We start from the raw sequence: 26827 nt of genomic DNA on the forward strand, positions 1-26827 counted from the left end.
ATGATCATGCTGAAATAAAGAACTAGTATCAAAAAATGTGTTTTGCCACTGAGCCTTTTTTGTGCAATGATCCACTTAATACTCCAACTACAGGCTTTTTGTTGAGGGAACCAGGGTGATGCTAACTACAAAAATACATCATCCCTGCAACACAACAGTGGTTGCTCAAACATGTTATGAATCAAAGTGTTACATTTCCAATATACTTATAGATAACTTTGAAATTATGGAAATATCCCATATCACTTCAGAACAGCAGAACGCGTCTTCCTTTACACAACCACGTAATGTTGATAGTCAATTCTACAATTAATATGTAAAAATTCATCCCCATAATATCCATCATGATCATGTCAAAGGTTGACCACAGACAGTGGAGTAGACCCTATTGTGTATAACAGGCTACAATGAGCCCCATGTATCAGGCTCTACATCCGAATTCACAAGGCAAACCATATCCAGGAGATAACATTTCACACTAATTCAATCTGAGCTTCCTTCAGTCTAATGCCCTCTGAATGCCTCCATTAAACAGCAGTCACTTAAGACAAGTCAATAATGGACTGCCACTGGACAAGAATCAGGAGGTGGTTAAATATCATTAACATTATTACATTTTCTTTTTTTGTCTTTTTCTTTGTGAAGCTGATAAGGGGAAGAATAGAAAAATGGAAAATGGAAAAAGGGAGACAGTGGAGATAAAGGAAGAGGAGGAAAAGGAGGAGGGAGCAGCTTGGGAATTAAGATGGAGAAAGATGGCGACAGTGAAAAGATGAAAAGAAACAGAAGGGAGAAATGGAGGAGGAGGACAAGGACGGGGTGTCATCAGGTAAGAAGACACAGAGACATGGATGGAGAGAAGATACATGTAACATAGATGCTCAGCAGAACAGAAAACCAGCTTGTTTATGTTGTTCGGGGGTCGCCAGTCAGACTGATGAGGGGGTTAACAGGCAGGAAGAGAGCAAAGAGAAGGCTTTTACACACACTTAAAACAAAAGCCGAGCAAAACACAAAACCAACACGGTTATGTTGTTCCAGGGTCGCCAGTCTGACTGACTCCAGAAAATTCTTTACACTTTACACACACACACACACACACACACACACACACACACACACACACACACACACACACACACACACACACACACACACACACACACACACACACACACACACACCATTTAGCTAGGTGCACCTCATAAACTGGCAACTGATGGACAGTGAGAACGGAGATGTTAGCGTGAGTCTTTTGTCATCCATTTTATTTTTCTGCAGCTGGACGTTAGGCAGAATTGACTTGGTAATGGAGCAGCCTTAGGCCCAAGCCGGGTTAGTTTAGTTCTTATGCCGGCTCTCTTCCTGGGATAGTCACACCACTTCTAGTGTAATTTTGTCTTGTAGGTTTTGCTTGTGGGTCAGAAGATGTAGATGTTTTGGGCAGTGACCATCTCAAAGCCTTTTTCTGTCAGTGGTAGGCCTAACGCGTAGTTCAGATAGAAATGTGAAAACAACAAATAAAACATGAATGTGGTGATGTTTGAGCTACTCACCGCTGCATCTGCACATGCCGCATCTTATCATTTATATTTATATATATTTTAAATTGACTTTAAGATATATAACTTATTATTAAAATCATACTGCCATGTTAAAAAACATGTTTGATAAAACCATGACAAATTAATTATATTTCCCAAATTGTAAGTCTCCTATAAGCATTCCCCTTATTTCAATGTATTCAATGTAACGTAAAAGACAAAGAGAATGTGGAATTCTCTCCAGGAGTAAACACACACACACACACACACACACACACACACTATTTAGCTAGGTGCACCTCATAAACTGGCAACTGATGGACAGTGAGAACGGAGATGTGTGATGATCAGCTCCTTGGTTTAGCTGACGTTGAGCAGTAGATTGTTCTCTGTGCACCACTCTGCAAGATTGTTGATTTCCTCCTGATATGAACTCTCATAATTGTTCATAATATGACAGATAATGGTGGTGTCAATAGAGTTCTCTTGATGTCTGGAAGTGCAGTCATGGGTGTACAGTACAGTACACACGGCTCCGGTGGTGAGCACTAGAGTGAGTAGGGCTGACTGCCAATCCAAGTAGTCCATTATCCAGTTACAGAGTGAGATACTCAAGTCCAGTGTGCTCAGTTTGCCTTTTGCAGTTGAATGTGATTATATATTGAATTCTGAGCTAAAGTCAACAAACAGCATTCTAAAGTAGCTGTTGTTAATCTCCAGATGTTTGAAGACTGAGTGGAGGGCAGTGGATATGGCTTCCTCTGTGTTGAATGCAAACTGGTGAGGGTCCAGGCTGGCTGGGATTTTGCCTCTGATGTGCTGGAGAGCCAGCACATCACCCCCTCCTCTAACCGGAGCCTTTTGTTATTTCAGTGTGAAACACGCTCTCTGTAAAGCTGTACACACACCAGTCTCTGATTTCCTGATGCTGGGTTAGCGTGAGTCTTTTGTCATCCATTTTATTTTTCTGCAGCTGGACGTTAGGCAGAATTGACTTGGTAATGGAGCAGCCTTAGGCCCAAGCCGGGTTAGTTTAGTTCTTATGCCGGCTCTCTTCCTGGGATAGTCACACCACTTGTAGTGTAATTTTGTATTGTAGGTTTTGCTTGTGGGTCAGAAGATGTAGATGTTTTGGGCAGTGACCATCTCAAAGCCTTTTTCTGTCAGTGGTAGGCCTAACGCGTAGTTCAGATAGAAATGTGAAAACAACAAATAAAACATGAATGTGGTGATGTTTGAGCTACTCACCGCTGCATCTGCACATGCCACATCTTATCATTTATATTTATATATATTTTAAATTGACTTTAAGATATATAACTTATTATTAAAATCATACTGCCATGTTAAAAAACATGTTTGATAAAACCATGACAAATTAATTATATTTCCCAAATTGTAAGTCTCCTATAAGCATTCCCCTTATTTCAATGTATTCAATGTAACGTAAAAGACAAAGAGAATGTGGAATTCTCTCCAGGAGTAACCACACACACACACACACACACACACACACACACACACACACACACACACACACACACACACACACACACACACACACACACACACTTCTTCTTCACAATCTTAGATTAGATTATATGATAAGTGATCTATCTGGATAGAGGGGTAAGGGAGATGTAGAGAAGTAAATACCAAGGAAGAAAGCTGCAGAACAGGTCAAAAAGATTTGTATTGATTTTGATTTTCACAACCAGTTAGAGAGGGAGAGAAAGACACATTGAGAGAGAATAGAGAGAGACACAAAGACAGGCCTCCGCCTTTCTGTCACCCTTTATCATCATCATCATTAGATCATCTTCACCATATTTTTCATCATAAAGATTACATCCCTCGATATGATTGACGCATTAGCTACAAAGTTCATGTCAGTAAACTTTTATCTGGACGTTGTGACCACTTTATGGGAATCCAGATAAAGACTAAAGTACAGTAAATGTCTTCTTTTCACTAGCTGATGGTTGGAAGTGGTGACTAGTTCAGCCATCACTGCTGAATCCAGCTCTGCCGATCGAATAAACAATTATTATTACAGTTATAAACAACTACAAAACTATTGTTGTTCTTTTGTGGCCAGTGTAGCTGCAATTATTCTATCATTTAATTTAACATATATTATACAGATGTACACATTCAGCGAGGAGTGGCCCTGTGTGATTTAACGATGTGATTAATTATTTAAACATTTACCTATGCTGAGGACAAATGATTTCTTTGAGACATTTCTGGTGGCTGGTGCAGTCCAATGTTCCTTTCCGAGACAAGCAATTCAAATTGTGGGTACAGTGGATGGGATGGATCACTTGTTATGTCACAAGCTTTCTTTTTGGCATAGAGTGAACAACACAGTTTACTGTGGAGCAGGTTTCTGTTCAAGGCTGGATTTTTTGTTTTTAGTAACATGTCAGTGTGATTTTGAGTTTTCTTTTTATTCTGTTTACACTTCAGCTTCCTATAGACATACACATATTTTCAATTTGTTTTCTATTGTGGAGCCTCCAAGCTGTCTGTTGTTGGCATTTTTGTTAAATGTTGGCATTTTTGTTAACAATGTTGATAGTGAGTTATTCACATTGTATACAGGGACAAAGTCCTCTAAAACGAGGCAACATAGGCAAAGAAAAAGATCTGAGGAACAATAAGGGAAGTAAAACAGATTTGATTCCTTCATGTTTAGGTAGTACTGTATGGGGTTATGGTAGTTTGTGACTTAATTGTCAACTAAGAAGTAAATATAAACCAAACTAAAACATGGATCACTGTAACCAACGTCTGTTGTTAAATGCAGACTTATTAAACTCAAAAATAGTCTTAGATATAGTGCTAATTATTGTAAGAATAAGAATTGTAAATGCTCACAAATCAGACATAAATCACCCTACTGAGGTTAGGGAGCTACAAACACCAAAGTGTAATGTGCACAGCAAACGACAGGCGGCAGCAAAGGAGCCCAGGAGTCTACCGAAGAGACAGAAGAAGACAGCATCATCATCATCGTCGTCGTCATTGTTTTGGTCGACGGTCTGGGTTAGAGATAGGGTTAGGTTAGGCTGCAGACTGAGTGCAGAGGACATATCGTGACAGAGCAGGTGTTCTGTGAATAACGAGGTAAGTTGTTCACACTGAAACATGAAGCTGCACGCGCTCAAACACCTCCATGTTCTGCCTCGAGCTCATTATGAAACCTCTGATTACTTCCTGCAGCTTTTATTATCGATAAGTAACGTGAGGCATACTGTTTCTCTTCTGTCTACTTTACATAGGTAACGTCGTCTGAAATGTAAGAGTATCGTTAGTAATAGGTGACTAAAGTTGTTATTACTGCTTAACGCGTTTTGAACGGCTCCGGTCCGCTCAGGAAGGAGAAGGGAGTGTCCGGAGAGGAGTGAGGAGCCTCAGGGCCGCCCACTCTCACTCTCACTGCACTGTTCGGTTCGGTTTGGTTTGGTTTGGTTTGGTTTAGTGGGTAAACATTGAATCTGCTGTGACCGTATGAGAGTGCAACGTGTGTCATTTGAAGTGAACAGTTTGTGGCTACAAGTCACTGAAACACATGAATCATGTTTGAGAAGTGTCACTGTTACTGAGCTCCAGGGCTGACCCTACTGCTGCTCTCACTGCTGGGTTATTGTGGAAGGTAAGAGCAGACACAGTACAGCCTCTGTCGGGACATGTTCACACAACACACAACACACACAGCACACACAACACAACACATACAGCACTCACCACACAACACATACAGCACACAACACATACAGCACACACAACACACACAGCACACATAACACACAGCACAGCACACAACAATAAACATAGCCAAGATCATTCAAGTTAGTGATGGTTAGTTAAACAACATTTGCCAGCATCATTTTGTTCACCATGCTAAGGTAACCAAACCAACACATCATCCTGAAAGTTATAAGCGACTTGCTAAAAGATGATTGAAACAATTTTATTAGCGATTTGTCGACATTAAAACACCTCAGCGTTCTCACATAAAACAGTCTTGGCCTTTTTGTAGATGGACTCAACAATCAGTTAATCATCCAAGATGGTGCTGAGGTACCTATATTGACTATATTGACATTGATAAAAGTTGGTGCTATAGCAGGTGAGTTTGTACGAAAATCAATTAACATCTCTTTTGTCTTAGAGACATTGAGTTGAAGGTACTAGTCATCACACCTTTTGATGAAATTGTCCAAAACTTCATGGTCCTGCAGGAAACGGTCATTGAATCATCGGCAGACTTTATTATGAACCTTGAGTCATTTTTGTGCATCAAACATGAACATTGATAACTATTAGAGAAAGATGATAAGGTAACTGTTGTCTTTCGGTTATACATACATTTTCTCAAGCAGAATTGTTAACATCCTGAATAAAATGATTTTTATTAGTGTTGTACAAAAAACAACTCACCATACACCATGCTCTATTACAGTGATTTCCAATTGCTAACACACTAAAATGACATGCATAGCACAAATATTTAAACTGACACACAGGGAGCAAAACCTCTTCTCAAGTCTCCAAAACTTTAAACACATTTTCTGCTTTACACACATTTTGCTATTCAAAATGGCACTTCTTAAATGCACAGAACACGGCTCTCTGCATAAGCCACAACAATCTGAAATAAAGTCACGTTTGCCATTTCAAAACACTGCCATTCAAAATGACACTACATGAGCTAATTGGCCAATATATGTGCCACCTAGCCAAACAATTGTAGCGATGGATAAGGCACTCAAGGCGCTTCTTCCCTCGATGTCTGGCAAGGGAAGATATTGCCTGTGATGTGGACGAAGCGTTGTGGCCAGACCCAGCTGTCCGGCAAGATGCTGCCTAAATTTTTTTCTTGCCTCTTTTTTTTCTATATTTTTTCTGCACATTTTTTCTGCAATTTTCTTTTTCAGTTTACTGTTTTGTGAGCATATTTTTGTTCACTCCAATGTAAATATATCTGCTGTGCATATGTTGCGCTGACTTGTTTGGTGAAAAATAAAAAAAATAAATGTTTCAACAGCATGTGTGTGTATCTGCAAATATTTCTGTGCATGTGAACAATCTGAAGAATTCTCTACAATTTGAACTATTTTAGTATTATGGCAAAGCATACTAATGATGAGAGTGCTTTTCATTATGCCCAACAGTGTGTAGTTGGTTAGACAAAAATCTGGTAATATGAATGAAGTGTGTGCCACTTGGTGCAAAAGTTTGATTTTGATAATGCTATATGTAGTTTTGGTTGCAGTGCTTCATTTTGCAGGATATATGAGTATTTTGCAGTTTGGGTGTGTGTGAAACCAGCCTAGTTTGCAAAATTGGGTTTTAGCAATTGGAAAAAACTGTAAGCCCCGTGATCAGTAATGTAAAGCCTACAGTAAAGTCTATGTGTGTTTGCATGTTCTAGATCAGTCAGCATGACAACCAAGCACGGGCTGATAACTGATTCCTTCAAGGTGGTGAGGAAAGCAAGGAGAGGTGGTAAACGAGAGAAGAGGCCTTCTCCTCCTCCACCACAGAGAGGTGAGCAGTGTTTGTAGTGGTCATGTTTCAGCTGGGTTCTGCATTGTTTTTAATCTGCACTCTGTGGAACAGAAATTCATTGTTTGCAGCATCACCTAAGTCAAAAACAGTCAATGAACTACAAATCCCAGCATTATAGATTCTGAAACAGCAAAAAGAAATGTTATATTCATAATTTCAGATATATTTTTCATATTTTACTTGGTGTTACCTTCAGTTCCAGGTCCATATTGTATGTACCCTGTAAAATTCTTGATGTCATAGTATATTAATAATGCACTGTTTACTTACTTTGGAGGTTACTGAAAATTGTTGGTTAGTAGAAGTATTGTAGTATTTTTTGTTGGAAAAAAGTGTTTGTGAAATAAAGAAGAATGTTTGATGTATAATTTTAAATTGAATTTTATTTTCGTTGATTTCAGTTGAATATAATCAATGTCAGACCAGCAGTCGAGTTCTCTGACACTAAATAGTTGTGATTGAATTCTGTCTTGGAGCAGAGGCTGAAACTGAAACGGTCCGAGAGAAGGAGCTGCAGAAGCTCAGACAGTTTGATCTGGACTGGAGATTTGGGCCCTGCACAGGTAACATTCCTACACATGCACACATTGTAAAGTACAGTATCTGGTTTTGGCATAAAAATATAATTCACTGGTTTGAATTTGTGTACAGGATAAGAATCTCTGAGTAGTCAAAGTTGTCTACATGCTTCAACGGTGCCTCTTCCTGTTTTGGTTGTGCAATGGCAGATGCAATTCCTTTGTGCCGTATTACTTTGACCTTTATTTTTCTTTGAAAAATTTAACCCATTGGCCAACTGAATAGCATAGTAAAAGTGAGGTCTATAGGGAACTAATCTATATGTGGACAGTATCATTGCTCTATAGCCATTATGCTGTGCAATCAGTATTTACTTCAGGATGATAAAAGAAAGCAAAAAAGTTGTGTTTTGCAAGATTTACAAGCTTCACTGTTGGGTTCAGCCTTCCTGCTGACGTCAGCCTTGTTTCCATCCACAACAGGCAGCTGCTAGCTACTTGTCCAGTACCAAATGACTGACAACAAAGTTAGCTGCAAGAATATTAGACTTGCAATTAAATGCTCAAGTTGCTCTGTGTCAGTTGAATGTTTTATGTTTGCGAATACGTTCAACATGTCAACTTTATACAGTGATAATGTGTCAGACGTGTTTACAACTTGTTCTGTAGGCCAAAACACATCTGGGTCGTATGGTACATTATTTTCCTTTGAACAAACTTGCGATGTACAGTGAGTAAAATTTTAAAAAATATTTTAAAAAATTGCCAACACAACCGACAGACTGCAGGCGGAACCAAAACACAATAAAACTTTTGTTTTCACTGGTGTGGGGGCATTTTCGATACTGAGCGAATGAAAAGGACGGACATCCAATCTGCAAAACTTGCCAAAAAGAAGGTCTAACACCTCATATTTACTTCATTATTTGATTACTATATGATTTCTTTTTTGAAAGACAAAAAACGTTAAAACTAAGGCCAACAAAATCATATTGTGGGGTCAAAATACAACAATGATTTTTTTTTAAAAGAAATGATTGCATTATAATCATAAAACCAGGATTTTTCTATCAAAATATATAATTGTTGCATCCTTAATCACAACTACAACCAGCCTGACTCGAGTGACTCAAAAAGGTCAGCTGAACTCCAAGCTGTAAAGGTTCATGCTTCACAAATCTGTGATGTCATGTTTTTTACAGTCCGTGTTTCCTCCACTGACATCTTGGTGCACAAAGCAGTGTTGTTGCAGTTTTCCTGCATTACTTTGTGATCTGCTCTGTCTGAGAAAGGAAAAGTTGTAGTGGTGTTAAAACACAGAATCATCTCCTCACATCACCTTTCTCTTTCAGGTATCAGCAGGCTGCAGAGATGGGAGAGAGCAAAACTTCATGGTCTGAACCCACCTGAGGAGATCAGATGGCTGTTGTCGCAAACACACACTGACTCCGAGTACAACCTGAGGTAACATACACACACACACAGCATTTTTCCATTACATCTGCCGGGTCTGGCTCAACTCAGTTTGACTTGCATTTCCATTACAACAGGGCTACCTGCTTGAAGGTTTGTCTTCAACTAATGAAGTGCTTCTCTTGTGTAGTGGACAAAGGAGCAGCTGTAATCAGTCCTCCTCCTCACAGTACTGTCAAAAAGTCCCCCTCCAAAGCTTTATTAATTCAGTGGCAAACACGTTTCATTTCCTATAAATTCTTCACAATAGAAATCCTCCGTTATTTATTCATTTAAAAATCTTTTGATATGAAGCAGCAAAATGAGGAAATGCTGGGTTTTCACAAGCAGTAACTTAACATGACACAACATGTAAGGTTTGCATGGTAGAGCAAGAGTGAGTGAGTGAGCAGTGAGTGTGTGACATTGTGCAGCAGAGTGACTCGAGAAAAAGGGCAGTTAGCAGTAGGTTTGTAGTTTAGCAGTAACCTAAATGTAGTCTCCCTGTGTCATTACTACTGAAAGTGAAGCGGTGAAGCAGTAGCCCCATTCACACTGCTCTTTGAGTGCAGGGATCCTGCACCAATTCTCCGCATCCTCCACCGTGTGAAAGTCTCAGATGCAGTGAGGGGTGAAATTTAGCTGCACCTCTGATGTGCCTCAGGAGGTAGTATCAGAGGTAGCATCAGAGGTAGTATCAGAGGTAGTATCAGAGGTAGCATCAGACGTAGTATCAGAGGTAGTATCAGAGGTAGCATCAGACGTAGTATCAGAGGTAGTATCGGAGGTAGCATCAGAGGTAGCATCAGAGGTAGTATCAGAGGTAGCATCGGAGGTAGTATCGGAGGTAGCATCGGAGGTAGTATCAGAGGTAGCATCAGAGGTAGCATCAGAGGTAGCATCAGACGTAGTATCAGAGGTAGTATCAGAGGTAGCATCAGAGGTAGCATCAGAGGTAGTATCAGAGGTAGCATCAGAGGTAGCATCAGAGGTAGCATCAGAGGTAGCATCAGAGGTAGTATCAGAGGTAGCATCAGAGGTAGCATCAGAGGTAGTATCAGAGGTAGCATCAGAGGTAGCATCAGAGGTAGCATCAGAGGTAGTATCAGAGGTAGTATCAGAGGTAGCATCAGAGGTAGCATCAGAGGTAGCATCAGAGGTAGCATCAGAGATAGCATCAGAGGTAGCATCAGAGGTAGTACGGTTTATTAGCGGCCAAGCGTGACCTATTCATATGTGCGTGCGTGCGTGCGCACCCGAGAGAGGCAGCAGGTGGAGGGGCTAACTGGCAGAGATGAGAGATGGTGAAACGCGATTTTTTTGTTTTTTTTTAAAAAGTGACCAACTCCTCCGTTTGGCTTTCAGCCATGGCTCTGTATGCGGCTACCGCTACACACATAAACAAGGAGGCCGGTAAGAAAGCGCGTCACTGCCCGTAATTCGCTATGATTGGTCGGTCAGGTTGACGACGTAATACGTTTGGTGCGTCGGTGCATCAGCATAGAACTGCAATTTATAGACTTTGCCCAAGACGATCCTGCGATCTCTGCACTTTGGCAGATCGTCTACACATTCTAATCCTTCACGATCTAATATCGTCAAATCGCACACCCCTACATCAGAGGTAGCATCAGAGGTAGCATCGGAGGTAGTATCGGAGGTAGCATCGGAGGTAGCATCGGAGGTAGCATCGGAGGTAGTATCAGAGGCGCATTATTGGCAAACAGAACCTGTGTGAGTGGATAAGCCAGCGGTGCGGAGTGGGGGCGTGTCGGTCTGACAGTCTGATAACTAAACAGATCCATCACTCAACAAAATAAAGAGAAATGTCCCACAAAGCAACGTTACAGGACCAAACAACAGTAACATAGTAACTGGTAGTGTCTGTGGCAACTTATGTGAGGAAAAAAATACCGCAGTTATACGTGGAGAAGTGTCTGTCATCCTGTCTGTCCTACCGACTCTTCGTCACATTTCTGCCCGAATAACAGCATCTGTCCCCGGCAAAAACTTTAACTCACCATGTGTTTGTCTCCTTCCACTATTGTGTTGTTGTAGTTACTGTCTCACGGTGACGGTCAGCCCTCCCGACCGAGACTTCAGTGAACTTTCCCCCAGAAAACAGCTCCCCCCCCCCGTGAGTGAGAGAGTCAGACAGCGTCCTGTTTACTAATGGCGATTATGTAATTATGTAATTTAGAGCGAAAAACGTGACTTTGTCACTTTCCAGGATGTTTGGTGGGTCAGGATCTCAATCACAACACATTATAACAGCATCCATATAATTATAAACAGTCAGTGGGTACATGTTTAGATTAACAGGAGGACGCCGGGGGAAACACATTGAAAAAACCACACAGACGTCATCATCATGACGTGTACCTTCACGCCTCTTTTGGATCAGCAGTGCCGGCGTGCTGTATGAATTGACACACTGGTTCGTCTTTACGCCAGAGCTGCTTGGCTCTGTGTGAACAAACAACGGTGGAGAATTTGCGAACCGCCGCTGCTGAGATAATGCGGCGACTCTGCGTGAAAAGGGCTATTAACAACTTCGGCTGAGGAGGAAAACACACATCCCCTGTTCCCCTGTCCTGGAACTCCTATACTCAATATGTTATCATCTATGTAAATCAGAGGAATCAGGTTATTGCAATAGACACATTTAGTGGTCTTGATCACCACTGTGTTAAATGGTGTCTCCTTTTATTTTATTTGTATACATGGCTAAGAACTCAGGTCTCCCTAATTTAGCCTGGTCATGGAAACCAGATTTCCTCTGTACCTAACCTTATACTGCTTTTCCACCAAAATTAGCAGGTCTACACAGGTTTTTAAAATGCGGGTCAACCCATTCCCACTTCCCACAGGCAAAGCAGCCCGTCTGTGATTTCTTTCTGCGTTGCATTGTACGTTACTGAAGTCCCCTTTTTACATCACGAATGTGCTGGAAACAGTTGAAACAGAAGAGAAAACAACAACAGACCCATTGTGAAAGAAGCGTCTGTAAAACGATGGAACCATTATTTTGAGCGTCTCAACCTCTGCAAAAAGACTTGTTTCACTGTCAGAATTTGAGCCAGTCGGGCCAATAACATTTGGAAAGTCTAGAAGAGCCGCACAAGTAAATCATTTTATCTCCATTCAAGTTAGCTGGGCACTAAACTGGAAGTTAGCCAGTTCGGTAGGCAATCCAGGTTTTTTTCACAGCGAGGAAGTCGAGGTTTTTTGGCTTCAAAACACCACTGAGCAGCTTTCATAGGAATGAACGTGCTCCATCTCAAACACTGTGTCCAGTGATAAAACGTCCTTGGATAGATGCATCCCAAATTCCTTCCTTATTTACTCGCTGCCACCAGATGTTGATGACGCATCATCACTTTGCGCAGCGGAATTTGGCCTATTGACCCGGGTCTTAGTTTAGCTCAAAGCCGAGCCGGGTCTACCTGAAAAACCTGGGTCTACTGCAGAGTCAACTGACCCGGGTATAAATGCTGGGAGTGGGATTTTTGACCGGTGGAAAAGGGTTATTAATTATATCATTTCACTGCAGGTTACTTGAGTGCATGTAACCTCATTTGATGACACTTTAATGCCCTCAAGTTAGTTTGTAATAACTTTACCTACCGCAGAGACAGAAGTAGTGCCACACTAATAAGGTTTGCACAGAAATGACACAACAGCTGTTTGGCTGATCTATATCAGGAAGCTGATTTGGTTGTGAGCAGCTTTGCATGGAAATGCTTCTGTAAAGGCCCAGGGTCACAACTTACATGACAGTCACATTTTGTAAGTCCCATTCTGTGCAACATATCAACAATATGATTACAACATTGCTCATATGAGAAAATGTACATTACAGTATCATTTATTATGACCCTGGGTTTCATACAAATTATAGTATAACTCATTTCTCTTCAATATGACCTCAAATTGTATCAACACAGCTCACATATCAATGACCTCATAAATTCATTATGTTAACTAAAAGGACACCAGTTATATTCAGGGTTGCAACAGTGTTACATTTTCACTTTATGAATACCATCTCAGACCATATTTCACAATTATTATTATCAGTTACAATGACCCTTAAAGGAAAAGTTCACCCAAAAATGAAAATTCAGTCATTATCTACTCACCCTTATACCAATTGTAAGTCTATGAAAAGGGGACTATCATTTAAACATTGTGCATTCTGTATTACTGTAGGAAAGCAAATTAATCAACTTGTAAATGTGTAAGTCAGTCTTGGGTGAACTCCACTGGTAAATAATGTTCCCCTAATTCATCAGCTGAGATACATGGCAGACACTGTCACTGTGGGAAGATATTTAGCCCTTACTCTTGCAGATGCTGCTTTTGATTTGATTTGAGATTGTCTCAGTTTGTTGGTAATGACTGTGTTCTTTGTCTTTCAGCCTATGGAGCGAATATCCTTTGTGAGGAAGACATTGGAAGGAAGAAAGGAGCGTAGACACCAACAAAAGTGGACTTCAATCACAAATGTGTCTCAGAGGGATTTCCATTCTATTCTTAACCTTATAAAACAGGGTTAAAATATCTAAAAGCAGGAATCTCTCCAACATACCAACATAGGAGGTTCCCTTTTTCAGGAAGGAGACAGACAAATGACACAACATGTACCTGTGGTTGTTTTGTGTATGTTCTATGATGTTGTCTTCTACGCAGTAAGCTTTTATTAAAGTTTTTAATAAAGAAATCTACCAAAACACCGTCTTGTGATGTTATTTACACATTCACATTATTTACTCCCCTCTGGTATACAATGTATTACAAGCTACAGCTCTCTGACAGATGGACACCAGGTTGTGTTACACTGTAAACCGCATCCAGCGCCCTTCTATTGGTCCGCAGTGTCGTCAAACACTCATAACCCAACGGTGATTGGTTCGCATGTTGATCTGTTGAGCGACAGCAGACGCACTACTCGTTGATTGGCTGAGAGCTCGGTAGCTGGGATCAGAGGCGGGTGTATCAGTAGTAAATCTACCAATGGGCGGGATTTCAGATGAGTCTACACGCTGATTTGTTAATTTGTTCCGTCAGTCTGATTCTTGGGCCGCTCTTTGGTTTATTCCCACCGTCGGGTTCCTACACTGGCAAATTCCGCTAATCATGTTCATCACGGTGCAGCACGGTCAAGGTAGGCAGAGTTAGTCGCGATAGTTCAGGAAGTAAGACGACCTGTATTTAAAATAAGCCTAGAAGCGGCTAATGTTAGAAGAAATACAGCTGTCAGCTACCCGTTGGTTGACCATTAAAAAAGGAATTTTCCAATATACTATGACTGAATCATTGTCATGAAATGTACATTGGGATGATCATGGCATGACATGCAGGATTTATGAAGGGTAAGCCTTTGCTTTGAAAGGTGGGAGCGGAAGTGTCCGTGTGATTCTCTAGCTTGATTTGATTGGCTGCTGAAGTCTGCAGGCTGAATATTACTGACCCTCCTGCTGCCAGGATAAGGAGTGATAATACCGCTCTGTCTGGAGAAACTGCTACTCAGCCGTATTTACAGTAATATTTGCCTTAAGTAAGCCTTATTTTTTTTTAACGGACATTTTTTCGACTTGGGAAACGCATTCTGTCTCAATGGAAATATTGTCCTGATGATTTTTACTCACGAGCGGCTGTTATGATAGACCTAAGATAGATAGTCTTTTAAAAACTATTTATTCCAAATATTTCCGCTGCTTTCTTTTCGTTACTGTTTGGTATTAAGTCCAATACGTATGGTGCTGTGATATATCCCGTCTACCTAAATCTGAGGGGATAGTGGACAGACGACACACGGGCAGGAACACCAACCGCTCCGGTAAGCAACCTGTTCATCTCCGGAGGATTAACGTTGTACCGTAACGCTAGCTGTGTGGCTAGCTAGCAAGTGAACTACAGAGACATCCATGAAGCTATCTGTTAGCTTCTGGCTCGAAGGCTTTACACTGTTGTGATTTTTCACCTGCCGTTTCACACATGTATAACCAGTTCATTATGCAGCCTTATCACATCGCTAGCAAACCTCATCAGACGTGAGCAACATGTCATAGACAATGTTCCGTTATGTCATCCATATAACCAGGATTTAGCTGGGCCAGTCGTAACAGCGACTAACTCATGTTATCTAACGTTACCATTAACACGTTACCATTGCTAGGTATCGACAGATTTTACGTCAAACGTTGATCAAATGGCCGGAAGTGTCATCGTTATTATTTCGTAGTCAGCCCATTTCGGAACATGTTTGGCTCCTGTGCAGAATGCAGGGTTGGTCGCCCAATACTGTATTTTGTAGATGGCAAAATTGGCATCAGTGGTTAGGGCGAATTAATTATCTTAATTGAAGGTCTATGTCTTCGAACCTGATTTAGGGCCTTTAGGAATCATTGAGCATGGGGTCCTGTGGTAAATTCGGCATTGACGATCTGCCATTAAGCACTTAAATAGGGTTAAAAGTTTTTGAATAAGTCCACATGACCATAGTGGTAGAAGGAGATTATGAGGATAACAGGCAAATTATTTGTTACTGTTACATTATTGCTAGACTAAGTGAAAACTCATTAGATATACGCCGAATTGACGGAGTGCCTACCTGTTTTTACAAAGGCCTTAAGCCTTGTTCGATCAGGTACCTCTGATTTGTCACGAGGCAAGAGAGTGTTAAATTGTCACATTTTTTAATGGAGCTTGGAGCCACGTGAGCAAGTCTGAGGCCAAGTAGCCTCCAAGAGAAGCACTGCCTTAAATAACATAGAAATAAATATAGTCTAATGTAATGCAACACAGGGAGGTGTTTTTTCAGAGCCAGCTCACACCCTGTGGATAGTAATTCATGTCTCTTGGGCCTGTTTGACTCTGTGGGTTCCAGTTTGTGTGGTTGCTTGGCTATACAGTACATTTGATTCCCCAGCCAACTAATGCTGCAACAGTGTGTAATTTTTATTGCAGGTGCCAGGAAACACATTAAAGAAGTAGGCTGTCTTTCAAGTGTGGAAAATACTGACACACTGCCTTTTTTGAAAATAGCTCCAGTCAGTGTGCTCCCTCTCAGATATATTAAATAGGACCAATAAGAATAAGCATGTGAAAATATTTTTAGTAAAATCTATGAAATGTTGAATACAAAAACAAATGTTTGCACCTTCAACCCAAAATATCATCACCTACCTTACAGACACTACCTTCCATTTGTTTAATTGGAAATAATGATCATTTTAAACGCTATGAACATTTTGAATTGAACTGCTTTTCTTTCAGTTCTATTTCTGCCTCTTTAAGTTACTTTAAAAAAAAAAAAAGGGACTTGACTTGTGTCAATTTTGTGCTGAAGAATCTTATTGTTTACATTGATATTGATACTGATATTGCCTTGTCTTCTCTCTGCTGCTTTCTCCATAGTGATGGATAATGCTCATACTAAGACGGTGGAGGAGGTTTTGGGCTTCTTCAGTGTAAACGAGTCTACAGGTCTGAGCTGTGAGCAGCTGAAGAAGAACAGGGAGAAATGGGGACCCAACGGTACAAATGGAAATCATTTTTTTCTTTCTATCTTCTATTTATTAATTGTCACACTGTGATTTTCAAATGGCTACAATTATTACTACTACTAATGATTACCAACATTATAGTTAAGAAAACATATTCATGTAAAATATTATAGTAGAATTAATTCTAGGTAAAGGGGCACTGTGTAGTTTTGGAGAAGAAATTTGAATTTTAATATTTATAATATTATTGAGGTAATAATACAAACTGTTTCCACAGGTGAATAAACAAGCTGTTCTCAGAGGAAAATAAAGTCCCAGAACACTGATTGAAGCTAGAAAGGTGGCAGGGTCCGCCACATATAAACAAAGTAAAACAGTATAGATTATGTTTATTCAGTCCTGAAAACAAAGACAGTTTGTTTATTTAGTCTGTTTAGGCAGACCTCTTCGGTCCCCTCACCTCTGTCCTGATGTCCGTAGAGGCTGCTGAGCCCGGTTCCGTTGCTTGCTCGTCAGGTTCTGGTTCTTGGGCCTCATTTATAAAACTGTGTGTGGGAATCACATCAAAAGGTGGAGTACAGACAAAGCAAAGAAAGAGCTTATGGTCCAAAATATTCTGATTTATAAAACAGTGCACATCCTACGCCGATTTCGCTTTATAACTCACAATCAACTGGAGATATGGTGCATCTTTTGCAAGTTTCATGTAATGCCCCTAGTTGCCTATAAATAGTCATTGAAAGGCACCGTATTCATATTGATTCACACTGACTGCATGAATCTGACCACAGGAAACGCAAAGAAAAACGGATTTAAAAAAAAGGAATTTCACACAGTGTGAAATCAAAGGTCTTTTTGTGGAGGTTTAGACAGTCGCAGATGCAGTGAATAGTGCTGGCTCAGAAATAAAAAAGAAGTTGTCAGACATTAAAGTGGACACCAAAAGTGCAAAGTCAAGCTGTGGGGGATCAAGGACATGCGGCTCTGCCCCCTTGATGAGAAACTGGCAGGAATAGCAGAGAATCCCTCCTGAGTGGAGTGGGGCTGGAGCAGGACACAGTTGTGAAAGATGCACCATGACTCAGGTAGCTGAATTTATACTCCCTTGTTTTGAATTAGAGTTAACCATACACGTTTAAAGTGTAACTCTTGCCAAAATACAGCCTAGGCTTTTTTTGTGAATGTACCCCAGTCAAACCTTCGTGTAAAAGCATAATTACGAAGAAAAAGCCACTTTTAAGATTTACTGTATTTTAGTTTTCGGGTCAAAATCATTTTCAATTGCGATTATGAGAAATCAAGGACACCAATGACCAAAATTTGGAACCGATATTAATTTGCAGAAACAAAAAAAAAAGAATTGAAAAAGTGGGGAGCCGCACTTCTCCTGTCAAGTTTGTTTTTATAAATCCCAAACATTACGCCTTCTTTTGTGCATATGCAATGTTTATAAATGAGGCCCCCCTGATAACCCCCTCCTCCCAGTGGCCCAAAGCTGTTGTGATAGTGATGTAACCTATATGCTACCCTCTCACCATAGTTACATAGAAACAAGTGATAAGGGGCTGAATGGCTGAGACAGAAACACCATTCACTCTATTACAAGTCACTGTAACTTTAATATGATTTTGAAGCTGTAATTTGAAGGTAAAATTGTTACATAATGTTGTTTTATGCTACAGCTGTATTGATGAAATGTTCAGTAAATCAGTGTACATTGATACACATTTACTGTACAGTGTTGTCACGCATCATGATATCCATTTTATATTCTGCTTTCATCATTTAGATCTGTATTATGTTCAAGTATAGGTAAACTCAATATCTTCTAGTCCTGCTGCCAAAAAACAAACTCATATGCACCAAGTTGTCGGGGAAGAAATAGTAGCTGATCATTACTCTGCATTGTAGTGTATAAAGCACTGTTGGTGATATAATTTTGTTTCTCTTCTGCATCCTCTCTCTTTACTATCTACGTTCTCCTCTCTCTTTACTCACAGAACTGCCTGCTGAAGAAGGTGAGCTATGTATCAGTTTCATTGTTCCCTTTCTGTCTGTCTTTTCTTTTGCTTTTTACTGCTGCTCATTGTGTTCCTTGGTGTCTTGATGCAGGGAAGTCACTGTGGGAGCTGGTCCTGGAACAGTTTGAGGACCTCTTAGTTCGAATCTTACTGTTGGCTGCATGCATCTCCTTTGTAAGGAAACAAACTTTGTGCACAACCATATGTAAACACATACACACTCACAAACACAAGTAATCACAACCATCGACAAGTTTGTAGTTTGTATGGACTGTGTATTTAACTAACTGCTACATTAGTTTAACCCTGCTCCATAGACACAAATGAAAGGAGTGTTACTAACACAGAGCCACAGTCAACACAAATGTTCACCTCTCTCTGTCTTGTCTTCTGTCTCATAGACCCTGGCTTGGTTCGAAGAAGGGGAGGGGACAATCACAGCCTTTGTTGAACCTTTTGTCATCCTTCTCATCCTCATCGCCAATGCTATTGTAGGAGTATGGCAGGTAAACAAAGTGTTTGTAGGTTCTGTGGACCAACAATCAAATCATCATCAAGTCAAATTCTGAATCCATTCAAAAATATTAATGAGTCTTGAATTCTTAAAAAATTCCCTTCAGACACTTAACAAAAAATGATTTACTGTACATGGATGAAGAAATAATAAGCCAGAAAAATACAACTTTTTCATGGTGGAGTGAGAAACTGTGTTATGCTTTAATTATGTTCCCCACAGTGAATTTGTTTATTAGGGAAAATAAATCAATCTAAAAATGTGCTACTTTGGCTCTGATGTAGCATCTTCTCACACAATGTCCCACCTACAACAATATCTGATTGGTCATATGTCGAAATGTATAGACTTTAAAGTCTGCAAAATGAATCTGCAAAGTAACTAGTAAATAAATGTATCAAATAAATGTAGTGGAGAGGAAGTATCAAGTAGCAGAAAATGGAAATACTCAATGAAAGGACTTCAAAATTGTACTTTAGAACAGTACCTGAGTAAACTGTACGTATTTCTTTTTTTTTTGTTTCTGCAAATTAATATCGGTTCCAAATTTTGGTCATTGGTGTCCTTGATTTCTCATAATCAGTATCAGCCCTGAAAAAGCCATATTGGTCGACCCCCTAGTGTTTACTTGTCTTTCATTCACTTTGTGATACGGAGTGATGGTTGGATAGCTTGCGAGAGATGGGATGTTAGATGTGTGTTAGGAAGAAGGAGAAGATTGTCCGCGTGCTGTATTTGCTCTGATCAGTCTCTGCTACCATCAGAAAGTTGTTAGATAAAACCCAAAAAGCCCAAACTGACCAATCACAGCTCTTGTTGTGCTCTTGTTGGATTCCACGATTAGATAATGATTCTTGGTGCCACGATTTGATACAGAAATGATTCTCGATTCAAAGTTGGTTCTTGGTTCAATAAACTGATAGTTTCAGGCTCTTATTATGTGACTGTTGAAACTGTCTCTAGGTGAAGGTGCTTGAACTTATAACAAGGTACTTTTTTAAATTTTGCTAATTCAAAACCCAAAATGTGCCCAGGCGCTTGTCTTCTTTGAAGATGAACTGCAAAATAAGACATCTGACCTTCTCCATGGCTTTTCCAGGGTGCTACTTCCCGTGTTTCCTCGGGGTAAAACAAGTGTTTGAAATGATTCGTGTTAACATCAGGTTTTTGTGAAAAGCTTAATGAGGCTTGTACAGCCTTACCCAATATATGTTTCTCCAAATCCCTACAAAGGTGGCGAGTGCAAATTATTCATTATTAATTATAATTATTTTACAGTTAGACTGAACCTACTCAGGGCTTGCATGCACTTTCTGATTGTCAGACTCTCAGAGTTGCTCATCAATGCTATCTTGTTTCTCACATGTTGATGAGTCGATGTTTTTAAATTCTAGCAGTGCCTGGATTCATTTGATCTGAGTGAGGCCTAGTCTATACATATGTGGGTATTTTTGAAAAAAAAAAAAATCTCTGTCATGATGAGCGCTTCGCACTGTTTCGGAAATAATCTGCATCCATACAACACACCTGAAAAGCATATCTCATGTCCATTCATGCACACTGGGTATGAACATGCAGTTGTAAACAGGAAGCAGTCTGTGTACTGTGGTCAATCGCTAAACTACAGAAAATACTTTGAATGAGGCAGGGGAACGTGACTGCTCTTCACAGAATCTTTTTGGATAATGCTGTTTTGTTGGCAGCTGTTTCTGTCTCCCTTTTCTATCATTGTATAATCAATGTTCGTTGTGTCTTTTTAAATCTAACATCAAACAATATAATACCATTTTAGTCACTGTACAAACTGAAATTCTCCAATATCATAACACATACTCTGAGTTCACATTTGCCAATGATGCTACAAACACTGATAAACGTGTGTTTCTGCGGCAGCTTTCCCCAAAAAATCAATTTCTGCCCGTCCAGACGTGAGCACTGAAAACACTGTTTCTGAATATCTTCACTCTGGCCAGAGTTTTCCAAAAGCTCAATATTCAGTGACCTGAAGCGACGTTTACATGTGTATGGAAGGCACCCTCTCGCAGACATATGGACAGGGCCTGAGACTGATCTGTCTGCAGCACAGTTCTCTACTGTTTTACATGTGAGTGGTGACGACTGAACAGCCTTTAAGGAGAGGTAATCCTACATCAGAGATATGTCACGGGGAGGCTGTGTGGAACTTGTAATGTGTGTGTATGTGTGTGTGTGTGCTAGGGATGGGACAAATAGGTCACTTCAGCATCGATCCTCCAAACTACTTAACTTAAAGCAGCGTTATGTAGAAATTTACTGTGGTAAATACTAATCCTAGGTCTGTAACAATTTCTCAGACATAATGTAGGTGCTAACTAAAAACAAAACTCATGACGTCATGACAACGTTATGTGTTGAAAACTTGTATGTTGAAGTAAACATGTATGTAACGCTGTGATCCTCCCCTCTCACTGAAGTTACATAGAGCAGAAACAAGTGACAGAGACACCATTCACCCTGTTACAAAACACTGTACCATCATTATGATTCTGAGCTGCTATTATAAGGTCAGAAAGTTAGATAATGTTGCTTTAAATTCACAAGATTCTCTAAATGGGCTCCATGTCTGGTTAGCATTATTTAACGTGATGAAGTCATATTTGGGGGAGGAGCTGGAGTCCAGTGAGGTTATCTGAATCAGTACAAGTTGTTGGTCGCTGTCATTGCTTACAACCTGTTTCATATTGGCCCTGACAAAACCATATTGTCCTATCCCCTAACTGTGACCACATCTGGTGGTAGTGTGGCTCACATTGTGGTCAGGTCTTAGGTAAGTCTAAACTTCTGAATCTGTACAACATGCTGTCATTGGTACTGCTGGAAATGTCTTTAATCTCAAGCAGAAATGCCTGGTTTAGCAAGACCTCATGTTTAATAACACCTGTCACTTCCTGCCCCCCCTTTCCTGCTGTCTTTGTGTTACATGAAGGCAACCACGCTGGGAGGGATTTTTCCTTCAACAGTCCTAACTATACCATCAGTAATTGAAAGAAGCTCAACTTGTATATGTTGCCTTGTCCTCCAGGAGCGTAATGCAGAGAATGCCATTGAGGCTCTAAAGGAGTACGAGCCAGAGATGGGCAAGGTGTACCGACAGGACAAGAAGAGTGTTCAGAGAGTCAGAGCCCGGGACATCGTTCCTGGAGACATTGTGGAAGTTGCTGGTGAGAAAACAAAAAGTACTAACCTCATCACACATGTAATGGTAGTAGAAGGTGATAACAAAATGCATGTCCACCTCTGGTTAGTCTGAGCCAGAGACCATGTAAAATCAGCTGTTTTATGAATTTTACCTTAAAGTCTGTGAGCGTGATCATACACACCATCTGTAGGCCTAAAATGTCACTTGAAAAAAGTTGGTGCAGGCCATCAAAAAGTAAAGCAGGTTTATGTCTTGTAGGGATTGCATTGGTGATATTACACAATGGAAAAAATATCAAAACAGCCAGAGAACCTTCTAAAAGAAGCCCTGCATTACAATCCATCAGCAATATTTTGGTGAAATTAAATACATTTACATTATGACTGTCAAAACATCAGCATACAGAATTCCACTCCACAATTATTTAAAAAGAGATTAATAACACCACTAGTGGTGCTAGCACACTGAGGTGCTAATATAAGCATTCCTATGAGCCCATGCATTCCTTTACCTGAGATGTCGTGCCAAATTGTCTGGGGCGCTGATGGTGTCTCTGAATTTTTTTTTCGTCCTTGCTGAAGTCTTCAGCAGGATAATTGATGTTGACTCATAAGAAAGTATTAATGAAAAGAGTCTTTGAAAACAACAACTCTCATGACGAACTGTTGGATTCTCCCAACTCTTCTCATCTTTGAAATTTCCATGAAACCATATCTTTGTTTGTTTGTTTGTTTGTTTGTTGTTTTGTTTTGTTTATCTGTGTAACATACAGCAGTAATCAATATTCATTTCCCTAAGCTGCCAACCCAGCTGGAGTGTGTGTGTCTGGTGCTACTGTTCTCAGAACGTTATTATGCATTAGTGTGTATGCCCAGTCGTTGTAGTGATGGTTCTTGGTTTGGACGACCCATGCACATCCTGTCTGTAGTACTGCACTGAGCTTGGAAAGAACACTGTACGTAAGCAAAGTGCGTGTTTGTTTATAAGAGGTTGAAATAACACTGTGGCATCTTTGTTTAGTCGTTCCTAGCGTTCATCTTAATCTGCATGCCTGCTGCTGCTTCTCTGCCCTCTCCTCTGGCTGTTATCGTCATGGAAACCCAGTGAGAGGCACACAAGGCCTTCATGGAAAATATTTGATTGGAGTGCTTCTTGAAGCTGCAGTCTTAAAATGTTTTGTAGTATAGATTCATGAGAGCTAAAACACAGAGCTTCTGAAGCAATTATAGCTGTTTGGAACCGTATGTTAATGATAGATATGACATTTAAAGCGATGGCCTTGTGTATAAACCTTTTTCATCCGCTTGCAGTGTTAAGTGCAGCCATATTTTCTCAAGTGTTTTTGAGTGTTAGAGTGCATTTAGTGCATTTAGAGTTTAAGATGCTTATGACTGGAGCTCATACTATTGGTCCACTAGCTTCCTGAACATTTACCAGCGGAAATGATTCATGTGAAAATGTTTGAGTGAACACATGGAGGTCAGTTGTATTTAGTTAAAATCGGTACAGCTGGGTTGTATGAACACTCTCAGCTGGAGTAACAGCCTACACACGCACACACACACACACACACACACACACACACACACACACACACACACACACACACACACACACCACACACGCACACACACACCACACACACACACACACACACACACACACGCACACACACACACACGCACACACACAAACATGATCTTGACCCAGTAAGAAAACTGTTGAATCCTCCAGATACCCACTACTATTTCAGGCTGCTCAGAGAGAGGAAACAGGGTTAGGAGTGTGTGTGTTTCTTGTGTATGTGTTAGTGATCCAGTGCCCTTCTGTGTGTAGCAAAAGTATTCCACTTCCAAAGCATGGGAATTCAGTAACACTAATCACTAAGAGCAGGAACAAAAGGACAGAGCTAGAGGCTGTGTTTAGTGCGACTCACTCTTATTTATATATTCTCTTTCTGACACAATGAAGTGACCAACATGGCTCTTTGGGTACGGCTGTACATTTTTGGAGTAAGGCTGTCAGTAGTTTGTGTTAGTAATTTAGGTACTTGAAAATACAAAAAGGTAAATAAGTGTAATCACTTTTATATCCTGCAGAATTTATTTTTGTCAAGCTAAAATTTTCTCTGCAGATGTGCAGATTTTGACTCTGTAACCTTTCTGCTTGTACCAGTTGTGAAAGAGACATTGCTGAGTTGTCTGGTTAGAGGCCTCTGATTTCTCCACTCTGGAGACAGTGAACAAAAAGCTCAAGTTCTTGTATGAGAAAAACATGGTTTAGTGTGACGGACCGTTGCAGTGCTTTTAAGATGTTTGTAAGTTTAAACAGCTTGGTGTGCACCTATTCTAGGAATTCATCTTCCTTTCCCAGAGTCAGGAAAATGGTCAGAAAAAGTATGGACACGAAGATGTCAAATGTTAACTACAACTGTAAATTCATTTCCACCACTTTATAAAAAGTGCACTTTTTAAAAATAAGTATTGCCTGGGCGTGTTGTTACCTAGAAGAGAACCTTCTCCTGTTCAGTCATCTGCATACTACTTACCATTGTCAGTTTATTGACATGACCTTGATGGACAATGACATTTTTTTTATTTGAATTTGATTAATGTCATCATTTACTAAAACCAATACATTAAGTGGACTTTATTTCTGTGTATTTGACTTGAGATAATAATAATTCTTCTCTAGGAAGAAGTTTCACTCTCTTTAACAATGTCAGCGGTTTCTTTGTAATGCTTTTTTAGAACTCATAATAAATGCAGGGTTTTTGTTATCAGTTAATTGCCATTTTGTTTCTTAAGACCAACATGTTCAATCTTTCCAGTCATAGGGGACAACAGTTCGAATTGGCTGCTAGCAAACTCTGTTGCAGTTGCTTTTAATTGTGCGTTGCCCTGCAAAAATCAACAATAAAATAAATTATAAATCTAGAGACCATCTTGCAATGGGATCTCACCAGCCACCCATCAGCTGGTTCACGTTCTGACCCATGAATATTCAGTAGTCATTTCTACATTATGACATGAGACCGTGCCCCTCTTCATAACTCTGCCTTCATTTTGATCTCAACTACACACCTGTAAAGATTTGTGACGGCATCTTGCACAATTATGGTGTCTGTAGTACCACATTTTGCTGTGATGACACACACACACACACACACACACACACACACACACACACACACACACACAGTCACAAGCCGACGTTGTTGTGGCTGGTTATTAAAAAAATAAAAGCTCTAATCACAGTTTGGATTGTATCAAAAGTGACATAACAAGTCTGGAGAAAGACAGTTGATTGTAGCGACAGATCATCAAATACTGATGTTTAAGGTTGGTGATACATGCCATCAGTACTCTCAAAACTAGTTAATTGTTTATAAGTTTAATAAACACAGATGATATTTGACCAAAAGTTCTCCCATTTGTCAGGCCATTGAAATCTTCCAGGACACATGGAGCAGCACTAATAACCCTGAATAAATGTCAACCTTTTTTACTAACTGCTCAATATAATTATGAAAGAAAGCAAAATACAAATATGCCAGTGCAGCCTCTCTTTTTCCTCTCTGCTCCCTCTGGGTTTCTCTTACTCCCTCACATATATAAACACTTGTAAACAGTTTATGAACAGCGATGCTTTCCAAAAGAAAGAATGCTAATATTTCATGTGTAGCAATAAGTCCTTATTTGCATAAAGCAGACATGTTTACTAATGTCATGAACACGTGATTTCCTCTTGGAATCTCTGGGGAAACAAATGAAACGTTTGCTTTGAATGATTATTTTTGACCCCATACCCCACCCCCCCACTCCCAGGCTGGTCCCAGCTGATAAGTTTCACAGTACACAGCTGTCCCTCTCTAAGTTCTAATGAGATCTGTGTTCGTGATGGAAATGGCAAACTAAATTTAAAACCAAGACTTTCGTAAAACATCTTTAGGCTTGCTTGAGGTGGTTTTGTCCTTTTATTGAGGAAGAGTTAATAGTAACCTTTCTGAATAAATTCTAACATAGTGAACCACTTTGGTGTCTTTGGTCAGCGTGAACCATGGCGAGTACTACCTGACCTTAAAGAATATCGACTTACCTTACTCTGATATTCTCTCATAGACGGTCAAGGCAATTGTTCTCTTCTTCTTCTTTGAGGGTTATTGTTGTATTGTGTGTGGTGAGCAAGGATAGCAGAGCAGGGCAGTTTGTGGTCTGTCGTCTGAACCCTCAGCCACTCGTCCATCCAGATGAAACATATGTAAATCCTGCCAGGTGGATTTTGTAGCTTTGAGTTCAGATCTAGGACAAACCACACTGGTTATAGTGTAATTCTAGCTCTTCAATTAGCCGATCTAGGTAACAAGGCCACACTGCTGTTTGCTAGGCAACTGCAGCATGTGGAGGAGCAAGTTTACAACTTGCAGCTTTAACAGGAAGGAGAGAAGTGTAGTGCTTTGCTTGTTTAAGCCACCAAACACCAAACCAGGACATGCTGGCCAAGACATTTTGG

At 40.2% G+C, this 26827-nt stretch overlaps 2 protein-coding genes across 2 annotated transcripts in view; both read left to right on the forward strand.

Moving 5' to 3' along the window:
- The first annotated feature begins 4507 nt into the window (after nucleotides 1-4507).
- pold4 (DNA polymerase delta 4, accessory subunit) lies at nucleotides 4508-13654 on the forward strand. Its single transcript, XM_073477983.1, has 5 exons — nucleotides 4508-4673; nucleotides 6985-7100; nucleotides 7601-7684; nucleotides 8992-9103; nucleotides 13513-13654. The coding sequence occupies exons 2-5, from the start codon at nucleotides 6995-6997 to the stop codon at nucleotides 13535-13537; spliced, it is 327 nt and encodes a 108-aa protein (XP_073334084.1). The 5' UTR covers nucleotides 4508-4673; nucleotides 6985-6994; the 3' UTR covers nucleotides 13538-13654.
- A 954-nt stretch (nucleotides 13655-14608) lies between these two features.
- The window catches only part of LOC141005064 (sarcoplasmic/endoplasmic reticulum calcium ATPase 2), a 31898-nt gene continuing 19679 nt past the window's right edge, over nucleotides 14609-26827 (forward strand). The window contains exons 1-6 of the mRNA XM_073476815.1: nucleotides 14609-14933; nucleotides 16514-16633; nucleotides 18603-18620; nucleotides 18715-18797; nucleotides 19025-19129; nucleotides 22199-22337. Of these exons, the coding sequence (XP_073332916.1) occupies nucleotides 16516-16633; nucleotides 18603-18620; nucleotides 18715-18797; nucleotides 19025-19129; nucleotides 22199-22337 (463 nt within the window). The 5' untranslated portion in view covers nucleotides 14609-14933; nucleotides 16514-16515. The remainder of the gene's footprint in view (nucleotides 14934-16513; nucleotides 16634-18602; nucleotides 18621-18714; nucleotides 18798-19024; nucleotides 19130-22198; nucleotides 22338-26827) is intronic.

This window comes from Pagrus major, chromosome 1 (genome assembly GCF_040436345.1).
Source record: "Pagrus major chromosome 1, Pma_NU_1.0".
Lineage (NCBI taxonomy): Eukaryota > Metazoa > Chordata > Actinopteri > Spariformes > Sparidae > Pagrus > Pagrus major.